Here is an 11,046-nt window from a genome sequence, read left to right as displayed (position 1 = left end):
AAGCAGAATACACCTATTCAACATATATATATATGGTATTATGTACTAATTCTAAAAAAATACACGTTTTCAGAGCATATATTTATGTTATAACTGTATTTTTCGTATGTGTTTTGCAATTATTGTCATCATGTTAAATTTTCATGTGCTTGTCATCATTCTCTTAAGCACATCCACGATATATTTGCTTGTACAAATGAGTTGTTTTGACTTGCATCCATTTTTAACACTTATTTTTACCATTACTGATTTTTAATGCAGTGTTATAAGATCAAACCTTTACAGGGTACTAGATGCCAAATTGTCCTGTTGTAAAGCTCTGAATTTCGGAACTGTAAAACCAGGTTCGAATTCACGTGATACCACAAAACATTTCTCGAACTTTAAGATGTAAGAGTATTATAAGAGTAACAATAAACCCTTTATCTTGGATGGTGAGTGGTAAAGTGCTGCTCTAGCCCATATTGTTTCCTTCTAAAGCTGCATAAAGCTCTTAACAGCTTGTATTCATTGTGTTTTCATATGGTAAATGGTGTAGTACCATAATCTTAGTTATATAATGCTACAGAACAGTTAACATTTGTATGTGAAGGTGTCACATGCAGGCGTACTACATGTTTTCTATCATCTTGTTTGACATACAAGATGACAACTAATTTTAATTTACTGCCTACAAACTTTACAATCTCACTGTTGAGAATTTCTTAACGTTTTCTGATTTCTAAACAACAACAACAAAAACTTACACATCTCGTAGACGTCACATCCCTCTAACAAATAGACAAAAACGCAGTTTTACAAAAATATCTTTAAACAATAAAAATAGCACAGAAGTCATATTCAAAATATTAATGCTCTAGATATGGGTGAGTCAAAGTATGCGTGTTACAGCGTTATATTCAAAATTTAATTAAACAACTTTATTTTCAATATACACGTGTCAATAAACTTGGAATTGACTCTATATACGTATATACATGGAGTGGTAGCTCACAATATAATATATGTATAAAGTCAAGACATAGGGTGATAGTATGTGCACAAGAGCTGGCTTATGATATACCTCTACGTTACTATATACCTCTATAGTGTAGAAATTTATAATTACGCCATATAACCATGTCAACAGATTTTCATAAATGGGTAGAAAGAGAATCTCAACGTGGGTTGAAAGATAGTGAACTACGAGAGTTTGTTCAATAACAAGAACTGGAAAGAGAAGAACGGCAACAGAAGACACAAACTGAGAAAGAAGAAACTAGAAATAGAGAGAATAAGAGCACAAATTGAGATAGTAAAACTCACCCAACCGAAAGAAGGACCCAAAAATGACAATGGAGTCGGGGCTAGCTGCACATATTTGATGAACATAAAGGTAACATGGAGGTTTTCCTGGAGAGATATAAAATATTTGTCTAAAGTCAGACAAAGGCGACTGGGCAGTCTGTCTCAGCCCACTTCTCCCAGGAAAAGGCCTACAAGTTTATTATGCAAGCATGACGTCAGAAGATACCATGAATTATGACAAATCAAAAGTAGCTTTACTGAAACGATATGAACTTATTGACGAAGTTTTTCGTCAGAAGTTCAGAGGAGTCAAACTCGACACTGGAGAAACTGTATTTCAGTTTGTGGCACGTCTGCAATAATATTTCTCCAGATGTACTGACATGGCCATGTGTGAAAATAGTTTTAAGGGTCTGGCAGACTTATTAGCACATGAATAGCTTATGACCACGTGTTCAACTGACATGTCACTGTTTCTAAAGGAGAGAGCATCAAAAGATGTAGACAAGATGATCAAGCTGGCAGAACAGTATACGGAAGCCCATGGAGATAATATAACTGGCAAGCCCAAGAATGTCCAGATAAATTTGAAACCAGTAATGGCTGACCAGAAGCAGGAGTTTACCAAAGGTGCAGGAGGTTAATAGACAGAAGGGAGAAAAGATGCTATGTTTGTTATAAAATGGGGCACATTGCAAAGCAGGTCCATTACCAGCAAACAGCAGCAGAAACCTCAACATAAAGCAATTGGAGATATTTACAAAGACAGTGCTGGTAAGAAACAAGAAAAGTGACTGGTATTATGGATGCTGTTGCCAGAAGAAATAGAATCAAGACTACTTGTTAAATTCAATACAAGAAAACATAATTGATCAGTGCCAGACTAATGGTTGGCTCAAATTAGCAAATGGATCAACAGTGCCAATAGTGATGGCTATGTTGGGGACAAGAAAGTGAAGGTTCTATGAGACACTGAGTGCAGCAGTGAGAACCAGTCCAGTATCCAATGATCAGATGACAGATAAGGTATGCCTGTGTGTGCTAACTGATGGGACAGTGAGAACATTTCCCATAGCAAAAATAAAGGATGTGGATACTCCATATTATGTAGGAGATCTTGAGGCCATGTGTATCAAGGAACCAATATCGACTTGGTGTAAGGAAACAAACCAGGTAGTAGAAATTTTGAGGAACTAGACAGAAATAATATTGAACATTTTCTGCTGTCACCAGAGCTCAAGAAAAGCAAAGCAAACAAGACATCAAGCCCCTGCAAGTGTCAAAAGGCGATAACTCGAGTTTAGGTTTGCAAGAACTGAAGGAAGCACAGAAGAAAGACCCTTCACTGCAGAAACTTTGGGACAATGCCCGGAAGAAAGTCAGCAAAGGGAAAGGATACTTACAGAACAGAGGACTGGAAGGGAGTTCAATACCGAATCCATCAAGGCAATTATACTGGAGAAGTTAAACAGATCATAGTACCTACAGATTATCAGACTCAAGTGATGAAGTTGGCTCATGAATAAATTGTGGGAGGACAGTTAGGAACAAAGAAACATCAGACAAAATCACCAGCAATGTCCATTACCTAGAGGGAAGGTAGCCAAAATGTCATTGGGGGAGATGCCTCTCATAGACGAGCCATTCAACAGAGTAGTTGTGGACTTGATTGCACCACTATTGCTTGTGTCTGACAAGAGCAACCAGTATGTTCTGACAGTAGTCGACTATGCAACACATTATCCAGAAGCAATAGCACTGGCGAAGATAGAGACAGAGAGAGGAGCAGAAGCCCTTTTTGAGATATTTTGCAGAGTAGGCTTTCCAAGAGAAATCCCGAATGATAGAGGGACCCAGTGTAGTTTAGAACAGATACAGGAAGTGTGCATACTCATCAGTACTCGGCAACTATTTACCACCCTGTACAATCTAAAATGTAATGGACTTTGCGAGAAAGTCAATGGAGTTTTAAAGAGTATGTTAAAGAAGATGTGCCAAGAGAGATCACATGACTGGGACAGGAACTAGCAAGCAGTATTATTCACTTATTGAGAAGTCCCACAAGCAAGTACAGGATTTTCATCCTTCGAGTTACTGTATGGAAGAACAGTATGAGGTCCAACGCAAATATTGAAAGAGCTATGGACGGGAGAAGAAGAGTCAGAGGTAAGAAACACATACCAGTATGTGTTAGACCTCAGAACAGACTGGAGGAGACCTGTCAACTTGCTTGACAGAGTTTGTATGCAGCTCAAGATAGTCAGAAGCATTTTTATGACAAGAAGGCCAAGGATCGACATTTTCAGGTTGGACAAAAGGTCTGAGTTCCGCTGCTCACAGACTACAACAAACTCACTCTGCAATGGAAAGGGCTTTTAGAAGTACTCAACAGAATGTACTACAAAGTGAATGTGAAGACCAAGAAATACCATGCCTATCTGTTGAAAAAGTATTTTGGGAGAAAAGAAGACCTAATGGTGGAGCTATTGAAACAAAAATGAATGTTGCAGGTGTGGCCATCCTAGATACAGAACCAAAAAACAGTGACTTTGTCTTAGAAGATGACGACCTACTGGACCTAAGACCACTAGGTGGAGATGAAACAAACAAAGATGTGAACATCAGCAAAGAATTGGCTGGCAAGCACAAAAAAGGTGTTACAAGACCTACTTTGTCAGTACACAGATATCTTCACAGATAAACCAGGAAAGAAGGATATTGTGCAACACAAGATCGAGACAACAACCAGAGATCCAGTCAAAATCAAGCCCTATTAGATGCCTTATGCAATGAGAGGTCTGATAAAGTAGGAAATTGAGGCAATGTTGGAAACTGGAATCACCAAGCTTTCAAATTTAACATACTGTTCACCAGTTGTAATCGTGAAAAAGAAGGACAGATCAAACCATTTCTGCATAGACTTCCAGAAGCTGAACCTCGTGACAAAGTTCGACTCTGAACCTATGGGCAACTCAGAGATTTTTGGTGATCTATATTTAAATATTGATATTGTCATATAGAGTTTAGTATAGTTTGAAAATTAATGTAATTTGCTTATTGATTAATCACCAGTTTCATTAATCAATTACGTGTAACTAATCAATTCTTTTCACGAGACTCATATAGCTGGAATAATCAAAAACAGTAATAATCTGAAAACCTAATTTTGATTATTAATTTAATGGTTATTTTCATTAATTAATTATTCTACATAACACTAATCAATGTACTCCATGCTCATAGATAACCAGTTGATCATGTTAGTCAACCAGTTCCAGTATACTTACATTACAACTCTTCTTAAATAAATGGTGTAATATTAAAAAAATGAAAACATATTGCTACGACATTCTGTTATAGTAATAACAATTTCCACGACAAAATTTCAATTAATGTAAACCCTGAACAATATTGTTCTCATAAATATGGCTGATGTGTTTGATATTAAAAGTAAATTAAAAAAACAACACTTGAAGCTTACTTAGTGAATAAATCACCACAGAAATCTTACCTGTATGGTTAATTATTTTTTTTATCTTAAAAACAAAATATGTATTTCATTTAGAACATGTACAATTTGAAAATTATAACTATGAACAAAACAAAATGTTGATAATTATGTGGAGATTTCCCCCCAACCATATGTATGATACCTATATTACATAGTCCAAGTCTTCCGACACAGCTATTACCTGGTATCTTCAGGCCAGTTACTTTGGCATTTTGTAAATATGTATTACCTTAATACTTAGCCATATGATATCTATACACTAACACTGAGATGACTATACATTGACATAGATATTACAACTGTATCATACCTCTACTGTAATGCAATCTATAATGACTTTTACTATAAAATACCTAGCCAAAGACATCACAGTTGTAACTATTTCCTCCTTAAGTAATTTGATGTATACAAGTTACGGACACTACAACTGCACAGTTTTTCCTCAGTGTGAATAAATAATCTTGTTTTCAGTTACCAAAGCATTCAACATTGTTGCTATGTTCGGCACAATAGTGATTTTATTTGCCTATTTAAATATTTTATTGTTAATATAGCTTTTAAATTCTTAGTAACACACACAATAAATGTCTTTTTTAATGTTTACAGTAAAAGAATTATAGATAATGTTTAACATTCTCCATCACACGGGATTCATCTTTATTGTTTTTACCAACTATGGATAAATTAATATTATCTAAGGTGACCATTATTTCCAAAATATTTAGAACACACTAAACATCCATTAGGTGTATCTTCTCATGTCTTTTAAGATTACTACTGCTTCCAAATTGCTTGCCACAAACAACACAACTGTATGGTTTCTCTCCGGTGTGTATTCTCTGGTGTGATTTCAGATAAGTGCTACTTCTGTATTCTTTCCCACACACTGCACAGCTGTATGGTTTCTCCCCAGTGTGTATCCTCTGATGAGATTTGACGTAACTATTTCTTACAAAGTTTTTCCCACACACTACACAGCTGTATGGTTTCTCTCCAGTGTGTGTCCTCTGATGAGATTTGAGATAACAATTTCTTGCAAATTCTTTCCCACACACTACACAGCTGTATGGTTTCTCCCCAGTGTGTATTTTATGGTGTCTGTTAAGCAGACTATTACTTCCAAATTTTTTACCACACACTGCACAGCTGTATGGTTTCTCCCCAGTGTGTGAACAATAATGTATTTTAAGTTGACCACTTGTTCTGAACTTTTTACTACACACTACACAACTGTACGGTTTCTCCCCACTGTGTATCATTTGATGTCTTTTAAGCTCACTCTTAATTCCAAATTTTCTACTACACACAACACAACTGTATCGCTTCTCCCCAGTGTGTGTTCTCTCATGTGATTTTAAATTACTATTACATCGAAAAGCTTTGCCACACACTGCACAGTTGTATGGTTTCTCTCCAGTGTGTATTTTTTCATGCTTTTTAAGTTCTATGTTTTCTATAAATTGTTTGCCACACACTACACAACTGTAAGGTTTCTCCCCAGTATGAATTCTTTTGTGTATTTTGAGCTCATAAGTCCTTACAAATTTTTTTAAGCACAGTCTACAACTGTATGGTTTCACCCCAGTGTGAGTAAACTGATGCCTTTTAAGATGGTTATTGCATCTAAATTTTTTAGAACAGATTAAACAACTGTATGGTTTCTCCAGTGTGTGTATCTTCTGATGAACTTTAAGTTTACCAGTACTTTGAAATTCTTTGCCACATACTGTACAATTGTATGGTTTCTCCCCAGTATGTGTTTTCAAATGTATTTCAAGTTCACTACTTCTTCCAAACCATTTGCCGCACACTACACAACTATTAGGTTTATCTTCAGTGTGGGATACTTTAGGTTTTATTTGGTCATTTCCCAGAGTTATGTCAAACACATCACTGCTCCTTGTTTTCAGAAATCTGACATTTTTTATCTCTGTAAAGAGAGAGATTTTTTATGTTAAAATACAATATTCAGGAAAAACTGTTTACTACAATAACTGTTTAAGTAAATCTTTTGATCTACAGTTAAAAGATGAATTTGAATAAATACAATAATTAGTAGATATAACATACATCAACTTTCCAAATGTTTTATAACATGTTTTAAGAAAACAAACTGGAAAATAAATATTAAAAACAACCTTAAAAAGGGACACACTAAACTTAAACGGATGAAATGATGCTGTTATTCCTTCAAAATGTAAAACAAACAGCTGGTTATGTAACAAGCAGTGATTTCATAGCTCTTACCCCCCCATTTCTTTATAGTACTGAAATCGGAGCAATTCCTCGGTAAAGTTGATGTAGTAAAATGTATTCAAGAGGAATATTTATAGGCTTTCTTTTGAAAGGAATATGCTTTATTTGGAACTGTATTTATAGAAAAAAAAAAGACTGACAATACCTATTATTTTTTTTGGGGGGGGGGGTAATATGGAAAATATAATTACTTCTTTAATTTTAATGTGCACTTGCCCATTGTACCTTCACTGTATTACAGTGTCCTAATAATTTAAAAGTTGTAAACACAATGTGGAGATAAAGCATTTCACTTGTCAAGAGCAAAACATGTTTACACTGAGATATCTGTTTCATTCTGAAATGAGAAACAACCTATATGACAAAAAGGTGTAAATGAAACTATATTCAATATGTAACTTGATGCTAGGAGAAGGTTTGTTTGTTTGTTTTGAATTTCACACAAAGCTACACGAGGACTATCTGCTCTAGCCGTCCCTAATTTAGTAGTGTAAGACTAGAGGGAAGGCAGCTAGTCATCACCACCCACCGCCAACTCTTGGGCTACTCTTTTACCAACGAATAGTGGGATTGACCGTCACATGATAATGCCCCCATGACTGAAATGGCGAGCATGTTTGGAGTGACAGGGATTCGAACCCGTGACCCTCAGATTGCGAGTTGAGCACCCTAATCATCTGGCCATGCCGGGCCACTAGGAGAAGGAACTGATGATTAGGAGATTAAAATGATTGAGAAATGAAAAATTAACAAAAGTTGTACGTGTCTTCTGTTAGGATTTACTAAATGTCGTAGCTAAGAAACCAAGAATCTAACATTCTCTATTCGTGTAGGAACATCACTCATGTTGACACACGCTTCCATGAAAGCTGTCATGGAACATAAGCTCATCTAAGACATGACAGCAATGAAAACAAGTATTTCACAAACAATACGTTAATTTCTTATAACACATTATAAAAGACTCTAAACTTGGTGGTTAGCCTGAAGGCTTGCTCCATTTTCCAATGCATAGCAAGAAGACTTAAATAAAATTACTAAGGATTACTTAAAATACTCAAAACTTTATACTTCTGTCATCCTTAGCCAACCAATGTCAATTCTGACTTGCGTACAACTCTTAATGTCATACTGCTGGACTTTGACAGTGGGCAAACAAAACCAGTAACCCACAGTACCCATATTCATAATACAAAATCATGCTAGCCTTGTCAATTCTGTCAAGAAACTGTTTAGCATACACATTTAATAGACAAGCAAGTTGACTCAATCTATGAAGATGTAGACATCTTTCTGAATGATCTTTAGCCATATAAAATAAATTAATAACCACAAGCTGATCTGAAATCAATAAATATCAATGATTATAAAAGTGATATTATAACAATGTTAACATACCTATAACCATAAACTTTCACCTGATAATAAAAGACCAGTGAAATAACTGAGTTTTCTATATTCTAGTTATAAAAAAGCTCAACTAATAACTGACACCCACGAGTTCATTTTCATGTAAAATAAGTATCAGATGACCAATCATGAGATCTGAAAATAAATGTCTATAATTTTATTTAAAATGATTGGATCAAACTCTTATCCCAGCAATTCACACCTAATTTCTTATTTTATTTCAAATGTTTAACCTCTGACATGTATACACTGCCCAATCAGTCTTTGAATACATTTACAATGCGACAGGGGCTTCTAACAAAAAGACTCACAAGCAGCAATATAATCAGTGTATAATTCTGTGTTGTACAGCTTAATCTATAACTAGTAATATTTCATGACTGACTATCTGTTCCATATTCATAACCATATACTTACTATACATTTGCTTTGTCTCTCTTAAGTGCAAGATCACAACTGTGTTTACAATCATTATTAATTCTGAATTCCTTATCATGTATAAAGTATACAACCATAAGGTTTATGTGAAGAAAGTAAACCTCTAATATCGTACGTACAGTATAAAACTGTAAGGTTTATCTAAAGAATATTTACTTTCTTCAGATAAACCTTACAGTTGTGTACTGTGTGTATCATATTAGATGTATATATTCTTTAGATAAACCTTACAGTTTTATACTGTACGTACGATATTAGAGGTTTACTTTCTTCAGATAAACCTTACAGTTGTGTACTGTATGTATCATATTAGATGTATACCTCTAATATCGTACGTACAGTATAAAACTAAGGTTTATCTAAAGAATGTATACCTCTAATATCATATGTACCATGTACAACTGTATGGTTTATCTAAGATAAATTGATACCCATTGATTGTTTGTTTGGAATTAAGCACAAAGCTACGCCAACCACGGGTACCTGGTTTCTAGTGTTGTAAGTCCGCAGACACACCGCTGTGCCACTGGGGTGCGATACCCATTGAACTGCTTTTCATGATGGTTGTTCTGATAGTTCAATGGACCTTCATGAAATTATATAGTAATTATCAAATAGAACACACGTTAATCTAGCAACTTCCCTGTTAGTGTTAACAGTAATCTAATAAACACGATAACATAAATTAACTGTATACATGGAATTATTTAATAACTTCAACAGTTTATTTCAAGATAACTCCATCATAAGATATTTCTATTTCTGTCTCATGACACTTCTGCTAATCAACAATACACTGTTCTCGGCTAAAAGGTCAGCCGTACATAAATACATTTAAGTTGTTTTTATTCTATTTGTTACATTTATGATGGTTAGTTCAGAAATTTCTTAATAAACAGCTAACAGGAATTAATCATATATTTCATTATTATTTTTAAAAATAATTTGTCACATGTTGTGTAGTGACTATTTTATTCGAAACCTTTGTCACACAATGAGCACAATTTTACTGTTTCTTCCTAGTATATGTGTGTACTCTAGGTAAAATTTGAAGATGACTACCTTTACGTTGTTTACCACATGTCGTGCAACTATATATGTGTATCCCATCATGCACTTTTAGCTCACTATTTCTTCCAAATTCTTAGCTATATATTACAAACAGTGTGGTTTGTATTTTCTCATGACTTCTTTTTTCCATACTCTTGCCACGTGTTTCACAACTATACGGTTTCTCCCCAGTATGTATCCTCATATGTTCTCCTAGGTGACTTCTTCCAAGCCACAATGAATCCTATTTAGATACTATCTTGAACTATGAAAACAACACATATTTTACATTACGACATCGTAGCAGAAAAGTCTGGATTTTTGGAAATTATTTTCAGCATAATTTTATCTAAAAGGATTCTACCTGGAGGGTTGGTAGACAGTGTACTCTGTGTATATCCTGGAGGGTTGGTAGACAGTGTACTCTGTGTATATCCTGGAGGGTTGGTAGACAGTGTACTCTGTGTATATCCTGGAGAGTTGATAGACAGTTTTCTCTGTGTATATCCTGGAGAGTTGATTGACACTACACTCTGTGTATATGCTGGAGGGTTGGTAGACAGTATACTCTGTGTATATCCTGGAGAGTTGATTGACACTACACTCTGTGTATATGCTGGAGAGTTGATAGACAGTATACTCTGTGTATATCCTGGAGGGTTGGTAGACAGTATACTCTGTGTATATCCTGGAGAGTTGATTGACACTACACTCTGTGTATATCCTGGAGAGTTGATTGACACTACACTCTGTGTATATGCTGGAGAGTTGACAGACAGTGTACTCTGTGTATATCCTGGAGGGTTGGATATACACAGAGTGTAGTGTCAATCAACCCTCCAGGATATACACAGAGTATACTGTCTACCAACCCTCCAGGATATACACAGAGTATACTGTCTACCAACCCTCCAGGATATACACAGAGTATACTGTCTACCAACCCTCCAGGATATACACAGAGTATACTGTCTACCAACCCTCCAGGATATACACAGAGTATACTGTCTGTCAACCCTCCAGGATATACACAGAGTATACTGTCTACCAACCCTCCAGGATATACACAGAGTACACTGTCTATCAACTCTCCA

The 11,046-nt window shown here is 35.4% G+C and overlaps 1 protein-coding gene across 4 annotated transcripts in view; it reads right to left on the bottom strand.

The window, feature by feature from the left end:
* Positions 1–3,516: 3,516 nt before the first annotated feature.
* Positions 3,517–11,046, bottom strand: part of LOC106467851 (zinc finger protein 287-like) — a 22,258-nt gene continuing 14,728 nt past the window's right edge. For all 4 annotated transcript variants that reach the window (XM_022396060.1, XM_013928228.2, XM_022396059.1 and 1 more), the window contains exon 5: positions 3,517–6,728. In XM_022396060.1, the coding sequence (XP_022251768.1) occupies positions 5,530–6,728 (1,199 nt within the window). In that variant the 3' untranslated portion in view covers positions 3,517–5,529. The remainder of the gene's footprint in view (positions 6,729–11,046) is intronic.

The sequence above is a fragment of the Limulus polyphemus genome, unplaced genomic scaffold, assembly GCF_000517525.1.
Source record: "Limulus polyphemus unplaced genomic scaffold, Limulus_polyphemus-2.1.2 Scaffold2766, whole genome shotgun sequence".
Classification (NCBI taxonomy): Eukaryota; Metazoa; Arthropoda; class Merostomata; order Xiphosura; family Limulidae; genus Limulus; species Limulus polyphemus.
Note: the sequence above shows the minus strand (reverse complement) of the source record. Positions and strands in the feature narration are given on the sequence as shown.